Source organism: Rhizoctonia solani, chromosome 16, assembly GCF_016906535.1.
Source record: "Rhizoctonia solani chromosome 16, complete sequence".
NCBI classification, from domain to species: Eukaryota; Fungi; Basidiomycota; class Agaricomycetes; order Cantharellales; family Ceratobasidiaceae; genus Rhizoctonia; species Rhizoctonia solani.
In genome coordinates this window covers 834,150-860,595 of record NC_057385.1, presented here as the reverse complement: position 1 = coordinate 860,595, position 26,446 = coordinate 834,150, and the positions used below count along the sequence as shown (strand labels likewise).

General features: G+C 49.4%; 7 protein-coding genes and 1 non-coding gene across 8 annotated transcripts; 6 read left to right on the top strand and 2 right to left on the bottom strand.

The window, feature by feature from the left end:
• Nucleotides 1–865: 865 nt before the first annotated feature.
• Nucleotides 866–6,401, top strand: RhiXN_01492 (uncharacterized protein; the record flags this gene model as incomplete). Its single annotated transcript, XM_043321311.1, has 10 exons — nt 866–900; nt 936–1,038; nt 1,091–1,390; nt 1,437–2,213; nt 2,249–4,012; nt 4,067–4,255; nt 4,319–4,462; nt 4,720–5,286; nt 5,337–5,388; nt 5,557–6,401. 10 exons carry the CDS (start codon nt 866–868, stop codon nt 6,399–6,401), a joined length of 4,776 nt encoding a protein of 1,591 aa, XP_043187134.1.
• A 428-nt stretch (nt 6,402–6,829) lies between these two features.
• On the bottom strand, nt 6,830–9,278 carry RhiXN_01491 (glyoxal oxidase; the record flags this gene model as incomplete). The annotated part of the gene is made up of 11 exons (XM_043321310.1): nt 6,830–7,204; nt 7,260–7,454; nt 7,503–7,770; nt 7,820–7,873; nt 7,925–8,068; nt 8,120–8,197; nt 8,252–8,451; nt 8,501–8,660; nt 8,710–8,788; nt 8,842–8,989; nt 9,045–9,278. 11 exons carry the CDS (start codon nt 9,276–9,278, stop codon nt 6,830–6,832), a joined length of 1,935 nt encoding a protein of 644 aa, XP_043187133.1.
• Nucleotides 9,279–10,730: 1,452 nt separating this feature from the next.
• RhiXN_01490 (3'-5' exonuclease) lies at nt 10,731–11,774 on the top strand (the record flags this gene model as incomplete). Its single annotated transcript, XM_043321309.1, has 5 exons — nt 10,731–11,040; nt 11,076–11,200; nt 11,261–11,301; nt 11,380–11,562; nt 11,618–11,774. The coding sequence occupies 5 exons, from the start codon at nt 10,731–10,733 to the stop codon at nt 11,772–11,774; spliced, it is 816 nt and encodes a 271-aa protein (XP_043187132.1).
• Nucleotides 11,775–13,412: 1,638 nt separating this feature from the next.
• Nucleotides 13,413–13,664, top strand: RhiXN_01489 (uncharacterized protein; the record flags this gene model as incomplete). The annotated part of the gene is made up of 2 exons (XM_043321308.1): nt 13,413–13,516; nt 13,574–13,664. 2 exons carry the CDS (start codon nt 13,413–13,415, stop codon nt 13,662–13,664), a joined length of 195 nt encoding a protein of 64 aa, XP_043187131.1.
• A 1,340-nt stretch (nt 13,665–15,004) lies between these two features.
• RhiXN_01488 (vacuolar protein sorting-associated VTA1-like protein) lies at nt 15,005–18,520 on the top strand (the record flags this gene model as incomplete). Its single annotated transcript, XM_043321307.1, has 11 exons — nt 15,005–15,013; nt 15,074–15,221; nt 15,516–15,680; nt 15,737–15,843; nt 15,896–16,023; nt 16,069–16,144; nt 16,194–16,313; nt 16,343–17,267; nt 17,294–17,558; nt 17,636–17,916; nt 17,967–18,520. The coding sequence occupies 11 exons, from the start codon at nt 15,005–15,007 to the stop codon at nt 18,518–18,520; spliced, it is 2,778 nt and encodes a 925-aa protein (XP_043187130.1).
• A 466-nt stretch (nt 18,521–18,986) lies between these two features.
• On the top strand, nt 18,987–23,978 carry RhiXN_01487 (non-repetitive/WGA-negative nucleoporin carboxy-terminal protein; the record flags this gene model as incomplete). Its single annotated transcript, XM_043321306.1, has 22 exons — nt 18,987–19,173; nt 19,240–19,444; nt 19,498–19,824; nt 19,875–19,897; nt 19,950–20,600; nt 20,684–20,825; nt 20,876–21,075; nt 21,125–21,227; nt 21,302–21,382; nt 21,450–21,525; nt 21,578–21,632; nt 21,675–21,687; nt 21,744–21,951; nt 22,007–22,083; nt 22,135–22,427; nt 22,480–22,601; nt 22,713–22,855; nt 22,908–23,163; nt 23,215–23,335; nt 23,397–23,477; nt 23,547–23,683; nt 23,736–23,978. The coding sequence occupies 22 exons, from the start codon at nt 18,987–18,989 to the stop codon at nt 23,976–23,978; spliced, it is 3,744 nt and encodes a 1,247-aa protein (XP_043187129.1).
• A 467-nt stretch (nt 23,979–24,445) lies between these two features.
• On the top strand, nt 24,446–24,557 carry RhiXN_12473. The gene has a single exon. It is a non-coding gene; the product is annotated as a tRNA-Thr (tRNA).
• Nucleotides 24,558–25,715: 1,158 nt separating this feature from the next.
• On the bottom strand, nt 25,716–26,268 carry RhiXN_01486 (uncharacterized protein; the record flags this gene model as incomplete). The annotated part of the gene is made up of 2 exons (XM_043321305.1): nt 25,716–25,924; nt 25,983–26,268. The coding sequence occupies 2 exons, from the start codon at nt 26,266–26,268 to the stop codon at nt 25,716–25,718; spliced, it is 495 nt and encodes a 164-aa protein (XP_043187128.1).
• Nucleotides 26,269–26,446: the final 178 nt, after the last annotated feature.

The window sequence follows — 26,446 nt, the reverse complement described above, 5'->3', positions numbered from 1 at the left end:
TGTACCAGCGGAAAATCCGCGTTATACAACAGTTCCTTGCTGCGCAGGTACACAATTACGCGTAACGATCAAGCAGAAACACGAGGACACCTATGTATCTTGGGTTAGTTCGATTACGATGGATCTGCAGGGATGACCCTGGGCGTTCGTTTGGCTTCTCCCACCAAAAGTTTGTGAATGAACCGGTCGAGAACATCCTGAATGCACCTGAGGGGTTATTCTATGTGCCGTAGGGCGTTGTTGATCGGCATTATCGGACCCTCCCTGGTCACATAGTGCGATCAGAAAGCAGTATAAGGCGACCACGTGTATTTACCTTTCGAGCCCCGTGATCAATGGGCCAATTAGAGCTGGAGACTTTGTCGAGCTTAGGCAAGGCGTAAATTTAAAGCGAGAGTTTTATGCATCGGCCATGGTTAGTTATATAAAACGTTTGACTTTTTGAGTTTGATTGGTGTTCTGAAGGGATACGTGAGAACATGCACGTGACATGCATTATGAGTGTAAGCGCGCATGTGCCACATTGCGAAGAAGACGTATTCCGAGATCACTCATGTGTAAAAGATTCTTGGGAATAAAGTGTGTGGCAAAGACAGCTCAGTGTTATGCGGATTCGAGGATTTATACACAACTCTATATTTATTATAGTTAGCTTATTTGCTATTTGTGGTGTATGTATCCCCAACCAGGTTCAAGTCTGGTTGTCGGTGATTGGTGCACTCTAAAATCGAGCTAACGTGAAATAATCATGTCTGGTCGACACTTGCGAGTGCTCCTGCGAGGACAGAGTTTCAGATGGGGCACGTGACGCGGAGACACGGTGCAACAATGAACTTCCAACCGTTTCAACTTGGACAGGCCAACGATGGCGGCAGGTCTGGCTCCTATGACAGACATGGGGTGAGTGGTTACTGAGGCGTCCGATTTTGGCTTAGCTTAGAAGACATAAGCATGGATGAAAGCCTTCTACTAGCAGACCTAAGTAATGTTTCGCAGGATGAATCCCAACAAATCAACACCCAGACGCGAGCGGTAGTCGTAAGTCCTATCCACTGTCTCGTAATTTTCTCGAGTGTTAAGTAGCTTGTAGTATTGGGCTGCCAATAAAGGTGTCACTTCGCAACAGGTGAAAGAGCTTTACCAAATCGCTCAAAGCCCCCAGCCACAACAAAACCCGCACCCATCTCCTCCTTCCTCTTCTTCCACAACCACCCCGAAGCTGCCAGAACTAGGTCCTTCTGATGAGAAAGGAGTCGACTCACCCGTAGATAGCACCCGCACCGCTTCTTGCAGAAAACGCAATACCGCGCCTCGCCCAATATCCATGCCTTTATTTCAGTCCCCGACTCATCAGTCCACTCATAAAAGAACCATGACCGATGATACAGGGGTATGTGTTTGTTATAGCGAGCTGTCTGTGGACTAATTTTTATTAGGACTACTGGTACCGCACATCAGCCGATGTCACACGTATGCTTGGACCAGAAGCAAGCAGTACTCCACCTCGATCGCAATCCCGTTCTCAATCACAATCTTGCAAACAATCTCAACTCAAGCCACCCATACAAAGCCCTCCTGCATCTCCTCCTCGTCTGCCTGGTACTGGTCTTGTGAAGCAATTTTCCCAGCTGTCGACAAGTGAGACATCACAAGAGCGCGGGACGGTTTTAGTACCTGGATCATCTGACGAGAGCAACACCCAGCCTGGAACAACCCAAATTGTCGATTATCCCTTTGAACACCTGGTTCAAGCAGACGCCTCCGATCAGACCATTTCTCATTCCAGACTTATTCCGTCCAATGAACTCTTCTTTCAGCGGACCCAGAGCCCGCCTTTCAATATTCACCAACGGGCTCGCAGCCCGTCCTCCAGTCCTAGTCTTGGAGCTTCTCCCCGCCGAGTATTTGGCGACATAAATAAGGGAGGAGGAAGCAGTCCTCCGGCAAGTTCGGCAATGCCAACCCAGGATCCAGATTTGAACTCCCAGACTACGGGCATGGTCGTTGACCCGGATGGAACAGGCGAAGGGGGTTCACTGGATACCCAAGCCACTGCTCCAACCCAACTTGATCCGACCCAGCTCAAGTATATCAGTGCGACTCCGGTGATTTCTGGCGGTCTACTCGCAGTTGATCAATCTCAAGAGACTCCGCCGACCGGACTTGAAGAACTTAACTCGGAAAGTAGATCCTTAACACCGCCAACGCAGATCGTCACTCAACTAGATGATACTATTGAGACATATAGCACAGGGCTGGAACGCGTTTCCGGACCAGCCCACCTCCCACCACACCCCTCCGGCTACAAGACTCGTCTCGTGATGTTTTGGGCAATTCAGTCACAATCCATTCGGTCTCACCACGACGTGCATTTACTACACCTCTCACCCATCCAAACTCCAACCCACATAAACTTGATAGATCTCGCAAATCAAGCTTCGCACCTCCTGTGCGCACTCGTCCCGATGCACAACGTCCCCTACCATCCCTTAATACCGGTTCGGCACCGTTACAGTCCACAAGAAGTCGTTGGGATGCCAAAAGAGCTGAGGAAGAAGAGCGAGAGGCACGTATGACGGCAACTACCATACCGTTACCACCCCGTACACCCAGCCCACGCCGACCTAGAGCGCCACCAACAACCATAGGAATTGGGACCCAGGACGTATTGACCGAATCGACTCCGTTTGTGAGCGGGAGAGGAGGGATACGGACTCCAAAGGTCAATAGTCCGCTATTCTCGCCGATGAAGACGGGAGTGAGCGATGATCCCGTTTCGGACGAAGATGACCCGCTCACGGAGCCAGAAGCCAACAATCCAGAACCTTCGAAACCCCCTGGCTCTATCTCACATCGTGGGAGTTCTCTTCCTCTTGAATCTGGTCGAGCGGCTCGCCAAAAAGCTAAACAACGGGAAAATGATGTTCGAGAACAGTCCGAAAGCGAGCAGGAGTCCGAAGACGATGCAACCCCACAACGCTCTATAAAACCTAGCCGGGGCGGGTCCACTACACGTCGTGGTCGTGGTAGAGGTAGAGGCAGAGGGCGAAGCGTCGCCAATACGCCTCGCACACCTTATGAGGCTCAACCAGAGCCAAAGTCTCCCGTCCGAACGACTAGTACCGGAAAGAAACGAGCCCGGGGAGATATGCCTAGGGAGAAGTCCCCTGCTCCTGCGAAGAGACACAAAGTGAAACAGGCACCTAGCTCAGCCGCGCCAGCGTCATCAAGTCTGACCGGCACTCGAGTTCTGGCATGGTGGCATGGAGGAAACTACTTCTTTGGAAGTATTGTGTCCGAGGAGTCCAAAGGACGATGGGAGATTGGATTTGACGATAGCAGTTCAAGTAAGGTCCCAATTACAAGAATACGACGAGCCATATTGCAAGTAGGAGATAGTATTCAGGTGAATAGTGGCGGTGATTTAATGGTCGACGCAACTGTTGTCAGTGTTGCAAACTGGGAAACAAAGCGCCAAGCCCGGGTTTTGATGGTTCACGACGGCAAAGAGGTACGGAGGGATGTAGAGAGCCGAGTGATTTCCATCCCGAGCAAGATCGTGAGCAAGTCATGGGGCGATCGGATGTTTGAAGTATCTCCTGCACCACCGATAAAGCGAAAAGGCGTTTTTTCCCATAGCGGAACAGTGTCAAAAACTGGGTCGGAGCTTACTGGATATGCTTTCGTCCTCACAATCAAAGCAGAAGACGTTGGAGTTGGCGAGAAGGAGCTGGAAGGGTGGAAGGTTAAACTGCGGACCAAGATTGAAGGACACGGGGGAACTGTCGTGGATGAGTGGGACGAATTATTTTCCATTCGAGGACGAGCAGATGCCAATGGCTGGTATGCTGAGGAAATGGCGCTTCATTATGTGGGTGGGAGCTCTTGGCCGGACGTACGCAAGGTGTTCCTATTAAGCGGGAGGATGGGCACAACGCCCAAGTATTTGATGGCGCTGGCACTGGGGGTACCATGCTTATCGTATAAATGGGTGGACGAGTTCTTGCAAGATGTAAGTCCTGAGTAAATGCGCCTCAGATGTGTTCATTTCTGATTCCTGGCGTAGGACACCTCTCAGTGGATGGATGCATTGCTCCCCCGAGGGATGTCTGAATTTTACCAAACGGAGATATCTCAGGTTGTTGATCCTCAACTTCAGTCCACAACCAACATGGTCGAGACATTGTTGACAAGTAGTGTTACCCGCAAACCATTCAAAGGAAGCTCTGTTCTTTGTATCTTCAAGCGAGCCAAGGTAAATTCAACTTTTTTTATACACGATTCTCTATATACTGTGCTTGACTAATGCCACCAAAAGAAAATCCAGCCAGAAGGGATAGATAAGGGCAAATTCTATTCACGAGTCGCATGTGTTATGGGCGCATCAACTGTCCACCTCGTACCTGACAACGATCTAAATTCCCTAGTACTCCCTCAACCAATTTTAGAGTACGATTATGTCGTGTGTGAGAACGCTACAACTTTACAGACAGTCAAATCAACTATTGGAGCAGCCGGCCGCTCCACTGAATGGGTTAAGCAATGCATTATCATGGGTAGGGCGGTGCCCCAAATCAAGCTAGAATAACATACGCTCTTTCTTGTGTACATGTGGGTATATGCAGATGCATTTCATTGTTTTATTATTATATTGTATATCGAATAATAAATACTATATCTGATCGATAAATCATTAACTAAATAGCGTTAGACGATTAGAATAACTCGAGAGCTCAGTCAGTAGCGGAGAGGGTTGGAAATTTCCAAGCATCCGTAGCCACAGTGTCTCAAATCGCCACTCCTCCAGCGCTAAAGCCAGCCCCCGATCACATTTCTCTTGATTTCCTGATTCATAACGACGTTCAGCATTCACTTAATTGGAAAGCGAACCAGCCTTTCTTTATGCGCTCACGGAGATTCCCATTAGCTCGCCAGCGTAGGATGCGTTTAATTTGCTGTTCGTTCATTCTCTTAGTCACAAGCACTGTGCTTCTCCTATCCTGGCGTTCCAAGTCCGAACCAATTTTAGTCCAAAATTACCTAGTTCCTGTCAAACCCCCACTCATTGATCGCGCTTGGATGGAGCGGCTAGGGATGTACGACGAACCTGAACCCGTGGACGTCGAATGGATGGGATCCCTGGCCACCAATGCTCTCCGAACTCTGCGCGTCACCCAACTACCTGACTCTAACTCAGTCAAGCAGAATAAGAACAAGATTATTTCCAACTCACTTGCTGATTGGAACCTTTGCGAATTCCGTGGTCGACAGTGTCGAGTGCTTTTAGTGAGTTGCAAGGTGTTCGTAATAGATTGCGCTTAGGGGAGTTTGTGTAGCCCGTATCGATCGGAGAGCAAGAGTCCAAGGCTCAGCTACATCTTCAACAAAGTGTGTTGTTTTCAGGGGGTATTGCTTTTCACCCATTAATTGTTTTGGAATCGCCTCGGTACAGTTGCTATTCTAGCCCGCTCACTGGATTTAACATTAGTCCTTCCAAACATGTACAAAGCTCGCTTTGGAGCTTGCGCTCGGAATAAGTTCGAGGATTACTACCAGCCCGAGTCGTTAACCCAACTCGGAGTAAACGTCGTGAGCCATTCCGCTTTTCAAAAATGGGTGGCGACAAGAAGGTTGGCCCCGAAAGTGCAAGTAATCGAGATCGGACCCGGGGTCAACCGAGCGGAGAAAATTCAAACAAGTCGATCGCTGAACTTGGAGATGTGTCTAATGGTCCCTCCTGGCGGCGCTGTCTATCAAAAAGCACATCTAGATTAGACTTTTCCGAGTTCAAGATCCAACTGGCCCAGAGCAGCACACGATCCACGGAACTTGCAGAGTTCGGAGAGCACATAATTCAAACGCTTCAGCCGATCGTGGACACCGAGGAAATCCAAGTGTATGCTCTTGACTGGAGCCTGCGCCATCCAATCTTCCGAGAAGCTGCATTCCGATACTTGGTCTATTCCAAACGAATTCTGGATTACGCCGAAAAGCTTCTGGATGCAGCTGGACCTACTGTTGTCGTTCAATGGCGTATGGAATCGGTCCGGCCTGAAAATTTGCTCGCTTGTTCCTCCAGTCTAATCACGTTGCTTCGCCTGACATTGGCTCAAGCAGAATATTCCGACGTGAAAACCGTATATCTTGCTACTGATTATCCTCTGGAAGGTGCTAATGCTCCGCACTCGGGCACTTTTCGTACCATCGGAGATCAGCATCACGCCGCAATTCTAGAATTTCTCAATGCATTCCAACCTCGGGGATCGCTGGAAATGTATAGATTGACACATCAAACTAAATTGTCTCGGGTCACAGAATATGACAAAGGTTTAGTTGAGAATGATTTGGGGTTCCTCGGAATTGTTGACAATCGTTTCACAACAAGCAGAATTATTCGTTAGCGGTTCTAGCGGTGATTGTGCGAGAAATAGGTACGCAGATACTAGGGAGATGCATTCATATTGATCATCCTGCTTTGTTTTGAAGTTCATTCACCAAACAGATTATCGATGCCCGTCGTGAAAATAAAAAATTGGGCAAGGTTCGGAATGATGTGTTGTTCTTCGAGCGTACCAACTTGTAATTTGGTTTGAGAGTAAAATGTAAAATCCGCTGATACACAGCGTTGTTAGATTTCAGCCTAATATCTAATGAGTGACAGAGAGTAGGAATGTCCGATATATAAGGAAACAGCACGATAAAGGAGCATGAAAAGTTCAGCTAGAAGTCCAAGGTTGAAAAGAGAAACACGCCAAAGTAAACAACATTAACCTATGTTCTTTAAAGGAGAATACTTCTAAAGGCAAGCAAGAGGCCGCGAATGTTAGATTTAGAGCAAAGCGGACACAAGCAAAAGCATAGAAGCGAGTGCAATGGAAGGAACTGAAGTTTTGGCTCCAGCGTTGGAAGGTTTGCCGTTGCTGCTGTTGGACCCTCCGCCTCCGTTGGAGGAGTTCTCAGGTTGAATGATGGAGCTGCTCGGCAAAGGCTGGACAGCAGAGACAGTTTGCTTCCCAAGCTGACCAGAGCCAACCATCATGTGGATCCCCACGGACGGAACACCATTGACAGTGACGAAGACCAGAGCGGGACCAGGTACAAGGATAGCCGGGTTGGGAGGAAGCTGCGATACATGGAGAACACCACTGCCATCCTCGTTGCCGGTGTAAGAAGTCTCGAGCTCAACGTAACGTTGACCCATATTCTACAAAGCAACAAGAAGTCAGACTGCAGTATTTGCATTGCAAAATTACGCGTACCATAGCATGTGTAGAGAACCCTGGACGAATAAGAACGACCTTGGCGGTGGCGATCATGGAAACATTGCCGAAGAGGTCATCTTTGGACAGAGTCACGTTGAAGTAATTTCCTCCGTAGCCAAGCTCGCTAAGAAGGCCGTTCGGCTGTGGTCGACGCTGAGAATAGTATGAGGGTAGAAGCGTTCCACGCGATACCTATCCGAAGACATGAGTTTTCCCAATGCACATAAAAGGAAGAAAGACCGACTCTGTGGGGTACTTGATGTTGCTACCAACGTTGTAATCGGCATTGGGGTTCGAACCGGTCACAAAGACTGAGCCGTCAGGAAGGATAGTTGCGCTAGAGTGATACATGCGGGCGACGGTGCTTCCGCTTAGCCCAGCGCGAGACCAGCGCGAGCCAGCTTTGGCGCTTGGATCATAGATAATGGGCTTATAGACAGGCTGGTCGGCGTAAGATTGACCAATCGACCAGCTGACATTTCCATATCCAGCTACACCTTGGTTAGCGCTAGCCAAGAAGTTAGCACCCGGCCATTTCGGCATAGTTCGGTACATACCCGTTAACCATGAAGATCTGACCATTCGGTAGTGCAATCATGTTACCCATTGTCCTGCGTTTTCGGGTAAGAGTGTGTCTAGATGCTCAGCAATATGAGACTCACCGTCCTTCGGGCAATGAGTCATCATCAGTCCATTTCGCGTCAACGTCTGGGGTCATCTTTACACAAGTGGCATCCGCCGGGTACGCTGCAATAGCCCAGTTTTCAACCCATTGGTCAGGCTGCAGGTCAGAGCCGCCGCAGAAACTACGTAAAAAGCATGAATACATGTATCAAATTGGTCTAACTTCAACTCACAGCACGGTAGCAGTCCAATTGTTGGCTGGGGTCAAAGGAAGCATAATAGATGCACCGCTCGCGGGATAAGTTCGGACACTAGGATAGAATTTTATGAATAAGCAACGTTTTCATCTCGGCGAGGTGACGTACGCATGTGGAATGTCGTCAAGTTCGTACTCTGTGTTTGACTTGTAATCAAACACTTCGGTTCCCCAGTTGGTTTGAATGAACAAATTGCCACTGGGCAAAAGCCAAGTCAAGGGGAAAAGGTTGGCAGGGAGTGTTTTCGTAAGAATGTTAAGTCCAACTGGATCGCCTTTGGACGGGAAAAACTCGTATGTGGGGTTGTTCTAAACACGTTGTTAGAACACCGAAACGGCGTTGCAAGATTTTACCAACCTGCCCCGCACTGTTGACGAAACCTCCCCATTGGTTGCCCCCAATAATGATCATGCTACCATCCTCCAATGTTTCCAAGGTAGGATACCAGCGCCTGGTGCTCATTGATGTCTCGATCCAATCGCATTTCTTATCCTCACAGGGGTCGAGGAGACGAATCCTACACTTCAAGTCAGATTTAGCCTCCCAGCATTGACTAGCTAACTCACGCTTTTCCTCCGTCTCCATTGTAATATGGAGCAGTGTCTCCGTTTTGGGAGGAGGCAGTGAGCCCTCCCCATGTGATCGCTAATTATAAGGGTAAGTGAAATGATCTGCCCAAATAACTGTGTTGGCTTTACCTTGGTTACCCCCAACATTGAGCCAGGTTCCATTGCCTAGAACAGCACCTCCAGCGCAGAAAGAGTTGGTGACGATGTCCATTGCACGGAATTTGTTCGTATCGACGTCATACTCGGTGGCCCACGCTGGATGCGAGGGGCTTCCAACCTAAACAGATATTAAGTTTATTGCGCCTGGGAATGTTTTAGACAATACTACATACCTTTGGAGGGTTATTCTCGGTCTTGTCAACAATGTAGACGCGGTTATCAGTGCCGAGGAAAAGTTGCTGAGCCGAGACACCGCTATCGCCCACAATCTCAAAGGTGCCTGGAGTGCCTGTCTTAGTGGGTTGCCCAGGCGCGGGAAGCACCGTAGGATCAGCAGCAACAGATGCTAAAAGGGCCGAAAGAGATAGGGCCACAGTAGCCCTACGAGTTGCCCTGATCGAGTTCATGACGCAAAGCAACCAATAGACAGAAATGCCAACCAATTAAAGAGACCAAACACGTAAGGGAGAAATTATTGAGCGGGGGATAGGAGAGGTAGGAAGGGAGGAGGCCAGTAATAAACCTACCTCGTCCACTGTTGATCAAGGCTCGGGCAGGGCGCATCCTGGCCTGCCCTAAATCACCCTCGGCAAACCCACGGGTTCATTCCGGCACTGAAACCTGTGTTCTAGCGCTGGCGCTGGGAATCCATGGCCAGGCGATGTTTTGTCCTGTGCTAATTATAGCTGCATAGGATATGGTATATGTCTAGTAATCATGATATTCACGTTTTCCGACTTTCGGAAGGCAAATTGCGGAAGAAAAACATGGGGGACCCGATTGGAAGTCACAAAAATACAGACCATCCTCGATCAGGCCCTGTCGATACTCTTAATTTAGACGCATATTCAATCATACGTTTGTATTATGCTGTGTATTTTGACGATTAAAATAGAGCTATTGGGTGCGAACGATGAATTTGTGCCCCAGAAATGCTCACCGAGGCTTGTATAAGAGAGCTGGTAAGAATCAAAGACAGCGCATGCCAGGAGTCGAACCTTGCGATTTTTCAATCGCCGGACTGATGCTTTCCACTCCTTCCAAAAGACCCAATCTATTCCATTGATTGGCCTGGTCCAACAAAAATATTTGACCAAGTAAGCGCTGCAGTTTTTTTTTTTTTTCATGAATAGATCTGATAAAGTATTCAATTTCATTGCCAACTATTTGACTCGATCGCAAATCCAGAACCCATCTGCCGTAGCGCTAGCCCGGGCTTGAGAATGCGGAGCTGGACAACTTGCTGAAATAGCATATCTCCCGAGGAGGACAATGTCAATTTCCAAGAGCCGCGGCACAGCCATCGACGCCAAGTCCCTCCCACATCAACGTCCTGCATGGTTGCGCTCCCGACCTGCTCGGAAGAGTGGCCTCATATACCTATTTCTGGCGAAAACTCCTACACATCCGCGCCACAACACAGATGTCTACTTGACCAACGGACGATATACCAATTTATTAGCTCAGGAAAGAACTTCTCCAGTTGCGTATAGCCAGGTGGCGGAGATAGGTGCTCTGCTTTCTCTCAGCCGCCGATGTAAACCACTCTCAACCCACACTCACGCATATGAATTTCGCAACCAGTCCATGGAACCAGTTCTTGAATGCGTCCGACACGAGCCCTGCGTATCAAACGCCATTCTCGACATCTCTACATCCGCCGGTTGCTGACAGGATCTAAGACACCATCCCCGCCGAAAGAGTTCTTGACTCCAGGTTTCTCAATTGCAGCTCGCCTCGTGTTTGGGCGCCTTCAAGGATTCACTCTCAAGCTTTCTACGCCCCCTATAAATATTGGCCACGAACCGGCGGTTTGCCACCTCTCGCAGACACTTGCTTGAATCCCATCGCTCTCACTCATGCCAGCCATTGACTTTATTGATAGTCCAGAGACACTCACCGACGCTCTGGACTCGCTATGTACTCTTAATTTGACCCTGCCCTCTCTCTTCATTGGGATGCATGGTATCAGGGTTTCTCGCAACGGTCGACTGTGTATACTGGATATCTACGTCCCAGCCTTGGAGGCTATTTTTATGATCGACATCACTGTTCTGGACCACCTTGCATTCTCAACCTCGTCGTTGCCACCGAAAGCGGGATCTCGACGAGGACTGACGCTCAAAGACATCTTCGAGTCTCCCGAAATTCCCAAGGTCTTTTATGACGGTGAGATCTAGCCCTTGCCTTTGCTTATTGTCAAGATAAGGTCAAACTGGACACTGACATGAACGAATTCATTTCGGCAGTTCGTACTTCTGCTGACAACCTGTTCAACGCTTTCGACATATCCGTTCAAGGTGTCATCGACCTCCAAGTGCACGAATTGGTAAGTGCACGTTGTTCGAGAATGTTACAACATGATACTACTTGCGGACATGACATTTAGGCAGTCCGAGTGGGGTCGAAGAGATTTCTCAATCCTCTTGCGTAAGTTCACCTATATCCGATCAGCTCCGGTGGTTGCGGCTCCCAGCAAAGTGGACTCACGCTCTTCTTTTACCCCAGATTGTCGATCATGAATGATATTCGTCCCTCCGAAGCCGTCCAGCAGCAATGGACTGATTGGATCTCAAGCGGACAGAAATGTATCTCCCCAGAACTTGGGGGCAACTTGCGTGCGTGGGATGAACGACCCCTTCGTCAGGAACTGGTTAACTACTGCATGGCCGACGTAATCTACTTGCCACGGTGGGCAAATTCTTTTCCGTATCACATAAACCAAATTTGACAAACGATTTTAAAGATTGTTGCAAGTATACGAGTCCAAGTTGAGCAATAAGCCACTTGAGTGGCGCAAAAAGATTGAACACGAAGTTCAGGCTCGCTTAAAATTGGCCGAAGATTTCTCTTTTGACTCTTACGGGAGGCATATGGCAAGGGCGCCTGCTGATTGGCGATAAAAAAAAAAGGTTATACGTTACCTCGATCTCTTTTTGGATTGTCTCGTGATTGATTGTACTCGTGTCCGTGTTGCTCCGTTATTCTCTGCCTTCTCGGCGTCTTTTTCATCTGCATATTCACAGTCTATCTATTGTCGATGTAATACTAGCACATGTACATTCATATCCACATAAGTTTGCTCCATAAAAGTGATTCTTCGCCATGTTTTTTTGGAAGGACGATTTGATAGGAGGGGCGATCGACTCTTGATCGCGTGGCGCGCACGCTCCATCAGGTCGGCAGGGTATATGCGTGATGACCCCTGATCATATAGGCTCTGAGATGCCATGCAAACCTTGTTAGAAGCATTCAAGTACATATGATCTCTTGATAGGCGTGGGTTTTCCCCATATTTCAGCCGCTAATGCAACGTGGACGATTCTCCAGTCGGGTATATACGTGAAGACCCGAAAAATATTGTAACTGCTCACTAACTTGGCAGGAAATTTTGGTATTGAATACAAATTGATTCTCAGACTTGCTTTTAAAGTCTTATATGATTTGTATCAGTGAATACCATCATTTCGTCCAAGGTGATCTTTTGGACTGCTGGTATAACCGGTACCGGTAATAAACGTTTGATAACCCGAATGATTCACCCTTGCTTATCAATGACCCTGCTTCCAATAACACTTGTATTGGCTGTAGAAATCCCATGGTGAATGGTTTTGGTTATTTTGCGCCCTCCCTTGGTTCTTTTATTCGAATATATGCACTGAATAACGCTGAGATGCGCATACAATGGTCGAAGCCGATATCCATGCCGGCCGAACTCTAAACCACATGGCCTACAAGCAAAAAGTTAATTTATGATTATGAAACCCGTCAGGTGGCGTCGGGATGGGAATACACTTTTTCGTACTTAACATAAAGGACGAAGCCTTGGAATGTATTGGGTCCATTAATCGATGAACAATAGCGGCATTCAAGTATACAAGTTCCCATATCGGTCGGTGGGAGCCGGAGCGCACAAGTAGCATTGGACATTTATGCACCGGCATTCCTTGGGAGAATCATACTACAAATTAAGGGGGCGGTGGTGCGCAGATGAGGCAATCAGCCAACCTGGGTGGAGCTCAGCTCGAGCGCGGCAAAAACGGGTCAAAGGCAACCTTTGCGACGAAAATAAACCAAGGACTCAACACTGAAAGTAATATCAACAAATCAGGTGCATTACTTCTAGCACAAACCGAACGAAGATGCGTTGATCAAGTCTCGGGTTCAAACGCCTTTGGTATTGATCCCCTCACGTTTCGAGGGTGACCAACTATGCAAAATGACATAAACGACCGGCCGAAAATGCGCATGACGTCTGGCATTGCGCTTCTACCGAAGAAGGCGGCCAGTGATTGGTTCGTTGCGCCCGGGCGTGGAGTACGATTGCGACTCCACCTCACGATCGATTAGAAGATGGTCAAATGTCAATAGTGTATGCCGACGTTACTTGAAATCGAGGGTGAGCGCCTCTCCAGAGTGTAATTTCTAGTGAAATTAGGAGCAGGCGTTGGTCAGGGGTGCGCTCGGTATATAGGGGGCAGGATCCAAGTCTCCTCACTCCTCCGCTTTCCTCCCGCCCCACTCAATTTGAAATCTACACGATGGCTAGCTCGCCTCAGACGTCTGCTTCGTCAGTTGATAGTGCTGCCACATATGACTCGATCCAATCATATAACAACGCCCTGCACGAGTATACCAGGAATCTGTAAGTCTCCGTGTGTCTAGACTTTTGGATACGATGGGTGCTTACTGTGCATGGTAGTTGGATGGAAGCTAGGCGTGAGGCTGAGAGCCGTTCAAAGAACCGAGCGACACAGATTGCGCCTCTGAAGAAAAGCGGTCCAACAGCTTGAGAGAACTATCATACCCATTGACCCGTTCATACCGTTTCTCCACTGGGCTTGTTTGAGACGCTATGTTCATACCTTTTTCGCCTAGATGGCTTCCCACCATGCGCCTTCCCACTGTTTCATATCCATTGTATGTCTAGGTTTTCGGGGTTGGTTCTGATTTTTTCTTTCTTTCTCGTTGGCATATAGTTTGGGGTTGGTGAATATCTAATTGAACCATTTTGGATTACAACACGTTTTGGCTGAGCGAGAAAAAGAGAGAAAATTGAATGAGCGTTTCGTATATGCTGTTGCAAAATTTGGTTTCAGTCCGATTACGATCGGTCACCGTGTTTTCCCGTTATATCCATGGTTTGTCATATCTTATTTTTTTGGCGCGTGCGTGTTCATTGTCGTTTGTCAACACAGTCTCTCCCGCTTGTTCGTGCTCGACCGAATCTGAATTCGCGCCACCAAGGATAACCATTTCCAAGGCGTATGTTCTAATCCCGTAGGCACAAGGGCCAATAAACAGGTACTCTCCGACAGAAAATCGTATTCAGTAGAGAGTTTCAAGCCCAAGTCGAGGTTCAATCAAGAAAATATGAAATATTGAGTTTAACAAACTCCGAGCCGGTCGAGAAAGGGTGAGGTGTTCGGGAAGGAGAGAGCGGCCGGTAAGCAAAGGTTACCTTTTATAGTATTCTCCTATCAAATCGAGTTTCCAGGGGGTCATCGGGCGACTGAAATGGATGGCTCGGGTTGGGTGCTGTGCAGATAGTGAGACAGGGTAATGATACCCCACAGTTGGTACCAGGCCTGATAGCCAACGGGCCTCAGTTCAGGGAAAAGAGCGGTATGTGAAGGAGCATCCCCAACAGAAGCGGGAGCAGTGTTGATATATGTACTGGGCAGGGATGGATAATGAAAGAGTCGAGGTTCGAGTTGTTCAACCACTCGCTCCCGCGCAGAGTCTCTAGGCGAGGTCTTGTCCTCCAACTGCGGCAATCGGGGCCTCGAGGAGCGAGGAGTAACAAGGGTAGCTGAAAAAAAGTGAGTTGTTTCATGTAGAATATGAATAGCCGGAATCTTGTCTATGCGCATAGACAAAGGCTACTTGGGCAGTGGTAACAGTTAAGCTTGGTGGGCACGTTAGCCCTCGCGTGGAGGGCGCGGTGGACCATGCACAGCGGAGGCCGTGTGGGTAAGCGCATGGACATGGGGTCCCGTCGTGGTTGGGGAGGGTATCACGTTGGGAACTCGGGCGGTAAATAGGCCTAGGAATCATATCTGGGTTTATGGACCACATATTGGGTATTCGTGCTGACGCCGAGAAATAGATTTCTGGGGATTGTCTGGACTCGATGACTGCTGTGGGTAGAAGCAGATACCCGCCGGGCGCCTAAGTAGCTGATAATTTGATAACTGTATAGCTCTTGAGAGGACTATCATCATCAATCGAGGCCAAGGCTGGAAACGTGAACACGAGGCAAATTGACAAAATCTTTGCACGTTGCAGGGGAACAGGAGAGAAGATTGTTCATCCTGAGCACGCAGGCATTACCGCATCCGCATCCGCATGTAAGTACTGATTTTTCTGCCGGCGTCGATCCAGCGCACATTACCCGTCCAGGCTCTTGTAGCTGGACGTAATCTGGGACACATATTGGCTTCTCCCGTGACCTGTGCGCTGCAGCTGCATCGGATAGGCCTGTGCTGAGCACCAGTTGTTATATATCCTGCGATCGCAGGTGATTGGGTGCTCTCTCCGTCTCTATCTCTCTGTCTCTAGTATTCACTTGTAATCGAGGCTGGTGCCTCCTATACCAGACTGCTGACTATCTATTCTCATGGCTATCGCGTTTGGTGTTTCAGTCCCAGTCCATCCACAGGCGCAACCCAACTGTAGTCTTAACTCGACCCTGCGCTGTGCGACCGAGATTATGGCCGTCGACCTCAAGCTCCCTCCTGTTCCCGCAGACCTCAAGCACGTTGTCCCCTTTTGCACTCGCGCCCAGGAGGTCCGTGCGAGAGACACTAGTGAGTGCTCCACCGGCGCTCACCATCGCTACTTCCGGCGCTAACACATCTCCCAGTCGTCTGCTACTGGAGTCTCTACTATGTTGCACAGCTCGCACTCAAGCGCACACAGACCCCCGAGAACCAGGCATTCCTCGCCGCCGTTGTTGAGCAGCTCGAGGCAGTGAGTCTGCTTATCGCAGCCTTGTCCCTGGACTGGTACTGACAAGCCCCAGATGAAGCGATCGCTCAGGAATCGACGACATATCACCGACGAAGCTGCTGGCAGTCTCTACGTCCGGCGATTTGGTTACAACGTCTACAACGCCGCCATCAACGAAGATGCCCAAGGCCAGGCCAATAGGTGCGTTCCACTGCCCCACCGCTTGCTGCGCTTACACAACAATAGGTCTACTGCAAAGAAGTTTCTGGCGGCGTCATACTTTCTTGAAATTCTCAAAGTCTTTGGGCAGCTTGACCCACAGGTACGATTGCATTGGAGCTCGGATCACCTGGCTGACATTAAACTTTTAGGTGGAAGAGACGATCAAACACGCTAGATCCAAGGCAAACGATATTGTCCGTGTTCTGAGGGAAGGAGCCACGCCTATTGCTGCTGCGCCTCCTGCTGGTCGGTCAACCCCTAATGGCTACGTGGGCTCCCCATCAGCACTCTCCCACAGACAAACCCCGTCGTATTATCTGGCCGACCATCTACATTTGCATCCCCTGTCGAGTCGCCAACTGCTGCAACTCGTAAAGGCTTTTCGTTTCCCCAGGCCAATTACCCGCCTCCTCCCACCGATGCCGGCTCTGGCAGTCCCGTTTCTCCGCGCTTTGCCCAACCCCCGCCTCCTATGTTCGTCAATCCACGGAGACAGGCTCAGGCTCAAGCACAAGCACAAGCGCAGGAACGACAAGAGATCGCGAGACCCGAAAATGTCGCACTTCCGTCTTCCGGATCTAGCGCTCAGATTCCGCTCCCCGATCCCACCTCACCGAGAAAACTCCAATCTCCAGTGCGCGAGCGTTCTCCTCTTGCCTATGTTGGCCCAACTGTCGCCCGCAACGCCCAAAACGCGTCCAAACCCCCTAGTCCGCCTCCGAAGCCTCCCACACCCACCATCAAACCTCCCAGCCCCAAGCCTATCAGTCCCAAATCTGCCAGCCCTGTCAAGGCAACGGTGCCGATTATCCCGGTAACTTCTCCGGTGATCCAGCAGTCCCCACAGGAATGGCCGGCCTCGACCATCATCTTGACGCGCCCGCCGGGTCCAACAGAATGGCCCCAGCACGCGCTCGTGTCGCCAAGTATAGGATCGTCAGCATCTGTCGATAGCGCTGAAACTTTCACCTCATCTCAACTACGGACGGTGATCAAAAGCGCCTCGACAGCTCCACGTGCGTCTTCGCCGGTCAAAAGTGAATCTGCCGCCTCGACCGAGGAAGAAACAGACTCGCAGGTGTCCGAGACCGAGGACGAAACCGAAGATGATCACGACCAGGATCAAGATGATGACGAAAGTGTAGCCGAGTCAACGCTCATGCCCGTCCTCACGGTCGTAGATAATCTCGCGCCCAAGCTTGAGATTCCGGGGGCCCAGGCTAGTGGGCTGTCGCCGTCGCGTCGCCAGTTGCAGACGAATGGGGGTTTGGACGTGAGATGACCGAGGCCATCGGGAAGCTTACGCGTGCGCCTGCACCTTATCGCACGTCTCCCCCCTCCACAAGTCGAGCCTCGCCTGAATCTAGCTCTCGTGCTTCACCTGTATCCGTCTCGTGCTTCACCCATATCCACGTCCCGCGCTTCACCCATATCCACATCTCGCGCGTCACCTCTATCTTCATATCGCACGTCACCCATATTGGCATCTCGTGCCTCGCCGTTGTCTGTTGCGAGTGAGACTCCGATTCCGGCGAGCCCCGACCTCGAGGCTGAGGCTAATGGTATAATACCATCGGTGGTCATTCCCCAGTCGCCTGCTCAACCTTCCCCTACGACTCCAAACATGCGAGCCTATTCCCCCACGACGATTTCTCCGTGTCATTGCACCAGTCGTTCAAATCGGCCGCGGAGGTTATGACTTTTCGTTCTCCAAGTTTGATCGCGGCCAGGAGCGCGAGCTGATTGACGTCGAAGGCGGGGATGACGAGGACATCGGCAGCGGGTCTTCGATGTCCTCTTTCTCCAGTGGGTCCGAGGACGAAGTCGAGGCAGACGATGCCAAGGAGGGCTCTGACAGGAGCGACGGGAGCAGTATTTCCGAGATGACGATCCAAGACTCGGAGAAACCTCAAGAGTCCAAGCCTCTGAGGAAGACAGTCCGGTTCGCGCCAGCGTAGTAGGAGGGCTCAGCCCCGAGGTTCGCAAGCAGGTACTCCCCCCACCGGCTTCAACTCGCTCATCTCCGTCCCTCCAAATCGTCCCCACGTCGGCTGTTCCCCAGCCGCTGGCCAGGCCGCCGACTACTCGGTCCTCGTCGTATGACAGTTACCAACCTTCAATCAGGAGCCCCGACTCGCCGATGTATGGCCCTTCTCGCCCACCCATCGATGGTGAATTCGCTATTATCCCGTATCATCCTTCCATGTCTGCTTCCCACCCTGCTCCAGCTGTGCACAACAACCCAGCGTATGCTCCGACGGCCAACAACGCGTTGGTGCGCACCACCTGGACGTCGTCGCCCACTCAAGGCCCAAGTGCACCCCCCCACCGCGTTCAAGTCGATCGCGAGACAGCTTCGTTGGCGCAAAAGTACTCGCGCTTCGCGATCTCGTCGTTGAACTATATGGACATCGAGGCTGCGAAGAAGGAGTTGCGCGCTGCGCTTACACTGCTCGAGGGCGGAGACATGTACTAATCTCGCACGGTTTCATACTTGACGACCACTTTAATGACCTCTTCTTCTGATTTATGGCTAATTTCGAGGTTATGCTTATCGATTATGGTTTATTGCATGTTCTGGTCATGTGCAGGTTTTTGGGTACCGACTTTTTGCTTTCTCTCGTGTAGTTTGTTCGTCTCTTTTCTGGTATTATTGTGCTGGTCTTGTTGGTCTGCTTATGTTGTCCTATGCGCTTTCTCCCGATTAGGCCCCGCCATGCGAGGTCCATTGGTGCTCTCGATCCACATTGTACACTGTACCACCTATCTTGTATCTATTCGCATAGTTCGATTGTACACCAGCTTTCATAATAATACATTCCCCTAGTTTGTACTCTAATTCTTCTCGTGCGACCTGAAGCGCCAAAAGATGGGTATTCACGTGACCTAGCCCGTGTTTGTGGTTTCAACTTGAACTTTGTGCAACCACCTGTTCGGTCATTATGGCGTTGACTCGTTCTGTAGCGATGGATTTGGGGTTGTCTCAGATTGGAGTAGGTGCTGGGGCAGGGAGCGGAAAGAGTGCGTCTGCATCGGATATTGCAGCGCTTGGCAAGGCTCGTACTATTGTCGACGCGCATCTTGCGAAACATACGTCTAGGATCCCTTCGTTGGATGAAACCATCAATGGTGAGTTTTTTCCCTTAATTTTATTTTCCTTTTTCACGGGTTTATTCAATCGGGGGTTTCTGGCAGCATCCGCTTCGACCGACTATACGCTCGTTCCCAACGAGGCATGGGAGCAATTCTACATGCGAAAAGCTGCTTCACTTCCTGATGGATTGTTTGAACATATCGAGAGTGCCCATAACCACTCGGCGATGGGCTTGTTGCCCGAGATTAACTATGTGTGGATCGTGCTTGGGAATATGCTCTTGCTATGGGACTATGCGAACCCGAGGTGCGTCTTGCGTTTGTTGTTTGCTCTCAAAAGTGCTGACGCCCATAATCCAGCTCGGAGCTCGTACGGTACGATCAACAGCCTAATCTCATCACCCATGTTGGACTCGTCAAGCCCAAGCCTGGTATATTTGTCGATACAATCCAACACCTGCTCGTTCTATGCACACCGCTCGCGGTCCAAGTTATCGGCGTCGAAATCACACCAACGGAAATGAAACTGTACGAAACAGATATTTCACTGTCGACAGACGGGGTCGAGATGACGTCTGTCGTGTCATCTCAACTTGGACGGATTTTTATGCTTGGTGTACAGGACGGATGCTTGTACGAGCTCACGTATCAAGCTGCAGAATCGTGGTTTACGAAAAAGTCGGCGTGGTGAATCATTCGACCAGCGGATACGCTAGTTTTATTCCGTCCATCACCAGTTTGATTGTGCCCAAACTCGATCGTGAGTGCTGTCTGTTTGTTTCTTGGCGTTGGCTATTAACTTGGGCATGTAGAGCGATTGCTTGTTTTGGTCTCTGACCCGGACAGAAAGTGCCTCTACGCTCTTACGGATAGAAATCACATTATAATGTACTACCTTGGCCAGCCAGAGGACTCCCTTCGAGTTGTTGTTGACGCCAAAGATCTTCGTGGCGCAGCTCAATCACTTTGCCCCTCGGTAGCTCTCAACTCTGCATCCTTCCGAATTTGTTCCCTCATCGTTCTCCCACCAACCGAAGCGAGCTTTGCTGTGCTGATAGCAATCACGACCGGCGGTGCTCGATTATACTTTTCTCACCAACGACGTGGCTATGGCTCCTACGGCGCTCCGAGCACTCTTGCGCTCATTCACGTTCGGCCACCCCCCGCTCAACTTCCCCATCCTGAGCAACCTTACCAAAACCCGCTATATGGAAGGGAGCATTTACAAGGGCTGCCCTCTGCAGCTGTAGGTGGCATCACACGTGCAGCATACAGAATGGGTCTCCTTGTCGCTGTTCAAGAACTCGAATCCGGTCCGGACAACCTTCGCAACTCGCTCTTTGTCGCCACGCCCGACTTGGGCAAAATCGCAGCCTCCACCACTTCTGGACCGAGTTCAAACACGACCTATGGCACGACCCGACGTCCCGTCCTAAATGAATACGCCTCGCTTGTCCCGACAGGTACTAAAATCTGGGATCTGGCGCCCGCCCCCCATGTGGAGAGCGAGATGGAACTTGGAACGATCTCACTGCTCAACTTGTAGAGCCTCCTCGGCAGTTTATCGCGCTTACCGAGGCTGGGCTGACGAGCTTGGTCAAAAAGCGCCCGATGGATGTGTTGAGGGACTTGATCGAGGCGAGTCGCAAGGTTGGAGACCTTTCGTACGTATCGGTGTTCAAGGATAGGTAAGGTCTACAATTTAGCGCTACTTCAAAGTATCTAACAAGTGGGGTAGCTATGGAGTAGACCAATTCTGCATGATGTGTTTTGCGCTCCTGGCTTCCAACTCTCATTTGTCAGCGGACAACCTACACCTTCCCGGCCAGCGGAATACAGATGGAATTGATGCAGCTGTTAATATGAGCAAAGAGGTTCTTCTTGTTACCCAAAACCTGCTACAGCAATTTGGCGGGAAGCCGGCTGCCGTTGAACGAGGTAATGCTATTACTACATCTGCATGCTATCTTTACTGAGGCTTGCGTAGGGATGGACGTGCATTACGAGTTCAGCGCCCGACATGATGGGTTCGCGTCATATCTTGCCGGGCTTTTGAAGCCTATCTGGAAGTTGAATATCACGAAGGCTGGGTGAGTAGTTCTTGCATTTTTTTCCGCAGCTCGTTGACGCATATCATGATGGTTTGGTATTGAACTTTGTCCAGCCCTGGTGGACGTCAAGTATCTAATCTCAGCGAAAGTGTGCTGGCCGCGATCCAGAACGATTTGACAAACTGCGAGATTTTGTAACGAGGCGAGTGCAAGGTCCAACATTACATACAATCCCCACAATCTAATATATCGATGATCTAGCCATCCTCAACTCTTGCTCGCTGGGTCCGGAGAGTTCAGCGCAGCCCGTGGGGGGACTGAACAAGAGGCACTCAAGGTATGTTTTACTAACATGTGACGTACTCGACTAACTAAATGGCCATCTACAGGCAGAACACACGTCGGTTTCACAACTTCAAGCGTTGCTTTCGCGCGTTATCGAGGGTATTTCGTTTGTTTTACTCTTGATTGATTATAAGTTCTCAGATACCGTCGCTCTGTACGTACTTCCCCTCTATTCTCGGAATAGTACTAATCTGGAACACTGGGGGCTAGATGTGAACCTTCACTCCAGCAATCCCTCTCTAAGCTGACGTTCGATGGACTCATGACCACCACCGAAGGGGCGGAAATTGCCCGAGGACTGATTAACAATGTTATAAACCAGCAAATTTCACAACAGATTAGTGTGGACGCGATTAGCGAGACGCTTCAACAAAGATGCGGCAGTTTTTGCTCTGCAGCTGACGTTTTGTTGTACAAGGTATGCTTTGGTCGGTTTTATGAGGGGGCATCCAACTGATTTGGGCATGGTCCAGGCTCTCGAGAGTGTACGAAAGGCCAAGGAAACGAGAGATGCCAACGAACAGAGGACGTGTTTGAAAGAGAGCTTTAGGTGAGTTGTTTATTCAGCCTTTGCTTATAGGATACTGATCGATGTATGTAGATTGTTCCGAAAATGCACCTCCACACTTTCTCTTGAAAAGCTCCAAGAAGTAGTCGCCGAATATCGGGCCCTACGGTATGCAAACGGGGCAGTTCAACTCCCACTTCAATGTGCCAAGGACTGGGACCTAGACAACCATGGCCGCGATTACTGGTTATCTGAACGCTTGAGTGGAGACGAAAGACGAGAAGCGTATAAACTTCGAAGGGAATGCTACAAGCTAGTTACAGATACGCTAAGCGCATTCGATGATGCATACGAGCAAAGTCAGGGCAAGGATGACGGAAGCGCTGGTAAATTCCTTCCTAGTCACTACTGAAAGGATGGTCACTGACAAATGGATAGGTGATGCCGAAGCGGTACGCAAAAATGCGTACCAACTCGCCCTGAGCTCCGACGACCCTATGTTCCATGCGGAACTGTACGATTGGCTCGTGTCCCAGGGCCGGACCGATGATCTGCTTGAAGTACGTTGTGCTCCAGCCCCTACACATAGTTTATTCCCCTATCTCGTCCATTTAACCTGTTCCCTTGTCTCCCATTTATTCATTTGCTCATTTACTAATGCAAATATGTAGATCCGAACCCCATATATTGAGGATCATTTGATCAGCCAAGCTCAGCGAAACGACAAGTGGGGAGAGCTTTTATGGCAATTCTTCGTCCACAGTGGTCAATACTTGCGTGCTGCCTATGCTTTGCAAGCACTCGCCGACTCTGAGTGCGTCTTTATTGCTACAGCCCCCAAAAGCTTAACATTTATCCTTTTGCAGGACCGATCTAGATCTCGAGACCCGCATCGAGTACCTGTCCCTTGCCGTTAGCAACGCCAAATCTCACCCTAGTTCCGAGTATGGACAACACGAGACCGCCGTCGAGTTCCTTTCTGATCTGGAAGATAAACTCGAAGTTGCTCAGGTCCAACTCGAGATTGCTAATCTCCTTTCGCGGAGACATGCGATTGAGGGTGACCTGGAGTGGCGCCGCCGATATGAAGTCCTGACCTCTCGCTTACTCGATATTTCAACGGTAAGCCAATTATTAAACTACCTATTTTTATTAGTATTTATAGTTTTATAGCTGTATCGAGAATTTGCCGAGCCAGAGAACCTGCACGCCATCAAGTTGCTAATTCTCAAGGTTGCGGACCGCCGAGACACTCAGTTGGCAATGTCCATTTGGGAGGCCATCCTTGCGGAAGGTATGTGAACTTACTGTACCCTTGATTTATGTGTTCCCCGTTTCACACTGCATTTCATCAGCGGGATCCCCGCAAGCGGTCCAAGAACAAGTATCAACGCTCGCAATGAGGTTCTTCCCCTCTGACATTGCCTTTCCCTTGGGTGAGTTTTGATTTCACGACTGATCCCGTCCTCTTCCACTTACCTATTTTCGCACGCCTCACATTATAGATTCGGTTTGTAGGCTGTTGGATGAATATGCATGGCCTAGGCGGCTCCCGCCCACTTGGGTTCCCAGCGTTTTGCTCAGCGGAGGGATTCCATTTGATGCGCTTTTTGGTGCGCTGTTGGCCATTCATGAATCTTCGGTGGGTGCGAGCGAAAATATCTTTAGATATGATTGACTAATCTAGGCTATAGGTACCACCGTACAATGATATCGCTCGGACGAACCACGTGCTTGCTGAAATCACCGTCCTACTCGAGACATGGTTGGACGAACAAACTCGGCCAGGCGTGGGATCGACTCGGGCAGAGTTCCCGGTAAACCATCTCGATGAGGTCGTTTCCGAGTTCATCCTTCATGCCAGGGCGACCGAACAACAAAATGAGACAACCACTCGACTACTTGATATCCAAAGGCGGCTTCGTCGACGGTTCTGAGTGATACTAGCTTATTAGTTACAAACATGTAATACAGTGCAAGGGCATATACATAATCGTGATCATTATGGTTTCATTCACTCAGTCCTACGCTAGCCGAGACCATTGTTGCAAGTTCAATTCTAGCCTACGTACCGAGTCTGCTCTTGTATTTTTCCCAAACGCCCTGTTTAAAATCCACCCGTTGAGCAAAATATTGAGAATATTTGCTTGTTTTGCTGTTGAATGTGGTGGTACGATATTTATTTACAATCCGGTGACTTTTCAAGTGTACCAAGCTGATAAAGTATCACCAATCACCGCAGTATCGCTGCGAAAGTATCTGGATTTTGGGAATATGATTAACGTAGTAGATTAGAATGAATAGTTGAGTGAACTGTGGTCAAAGACCACTCGAGTTGGGAGAAAAAGATAAGCTGAGTGTAACTGGTGCTAGCTATACTTTTAAAGCGAGTAAAGTTAAACAAGCCCTTATAGCACAGTGGTAGTGCGTTGCACTTGTATTGCGCTTAGTTAGTGATTATCTAATGATTGCGTAATGCTATGCAAAGGTCCATCGTTCAATCCGGTGTGAGGGCATTCCTTTTTGCGCCTTTTTCATGAGGCAGAAATTAGGCTATCTGTCTGGACCAAGCACAGTAGAGCTCGAAATGCCCATTTTCACTCAAGCCGAAGCAGAGGGACTTGGATCACAAGAACATGCTGTAGATAGTACCTGCATAGATGAATGATACTGTAGAACCACCAGCAGAATTACTAAGTCAACAAGGAACTATAGATGGAAAGCCTGGTGACGGATGTTGCAGTCATTTTGTATGTCCCTAGCCATATACTAAAACCATGATCTTAAGAACTGAACAAAAAGCATCATTGTGTATATCATGACTGTATGCACATCAGTGGTTCAGAGTGCAAATCAAAGCCCATGGCACAAAACCAGCTGGGGACTGTGAACCACTCATGTGCATACAGTCATGATATACACAATGATGCTTTTTGCTCAGTTCTTAAGATCATGGCATTCTCAACCTCATGTCTTACAATCATTTTTGTTCCCATTGTATATCAAGCACTTTGGGAACCGTTGCTGTTGCATTTCAGCCCAAGAACCTTGCAGTACTCTTAGAACGCAACAAGCAAATTTCGATATTTCAAAAGGTTTCAGTTTGAGTCTACGTGTATGTAGTAGTCTTGTGTTATGGGGGAATTCTATAGCATGCATATAACTCAAACACCCCTTAACTCGGTTATTCCGTCATCAAACCCCTTCTTTTCAATGACTTCCCGGAGAAGCCACTCTAGTTGTGATTGGTCATGGACTTGTTACAACAATATAAGTAGTAGATTCGTGTCACCTAATAACTATACATCTTCGGACATAGTCGCAGGGCTCTAACGCAAAAGGAATTCATTCGGCTAGAACGGTCGAGCCCATAGTGCCACGTTTTGCAGCAAGGATAGAGTATTTTACACAGGCCTCGGTCAAATGCAAGACCCCCCCCCATCAGTGGCCGAATACATTTCTAGCCCTCCCAATTCGTGCTCTCCGTTGAGATTCTACCTGTCAGACAATATTCCAAGGTGCATTAGGCTCTGGATTGGTCAAGTAACATCCAAGGTAACTACGAACAAATGTAATTATAGCGCGATCCGAAATAGATGGTATGAAAAGGAGCTCGCGAACAAAATAGTACTAGTCTGTCCGTTGTGTAAAACCAAAGTTTGAAAACGACCGGATCATGCCTTAGTCAAGACCTCTGCGTAAGAGCGGGCACTCGTAGCAACAAGCTTGGCGGGTCCCTTGGCCTCTGAAATAAGGCCAACATCCTCCCATTCTTCTAGTTCATCCCGACCGACGTGGCGGTTCGAAACACCAAACCCATCGTCATCAAGAGCCAGCACGGCGCGCGTGGGACGAATGATCTCAAAGTCTTCGAGAATATCAACTAGAGATAAGGTCATGTGTCAATGAGATAAGCAAGAAAACCCGGGGGAGCATCGTACCTTTGCGTCGGCGAGGCTCGCGGATAAGAGCAGTGAGTGGGACCTCAGCTGAACGAGCAACGCGTGTCATATTGGGGTTGATAGACGCGTGAAGAGCCTCTAGGAAAAGCTCTTCTTCAACATCGTGATCTCCAAGAGTGAGTCCATCAATCTCATGGTCGTCGACACGAGCGCAGACACGACCGTTCCCACCTCGGCCAGAGGGGATACGAGCACTCGCGCACCATGAGCAGGCGCAACGAGGAACACGCTTTCCCTTAAGCCTGTCTGCCGACTTGTGAGCCATCCAGCGGTCATGTTCGAGAGCGGATTGGACTTTGATATCACAAGACATGGCACAGTGAGAAAAGGCTGAGTGGTGGTTGGGTGGTCGTGGGATGAGAGGAAGAAAATGGCTTATGGGAGTATAAATACTACGTATCCGTGGGTAGGCGCGTCTGGAAAAAAAGACCGATGTTGACTCG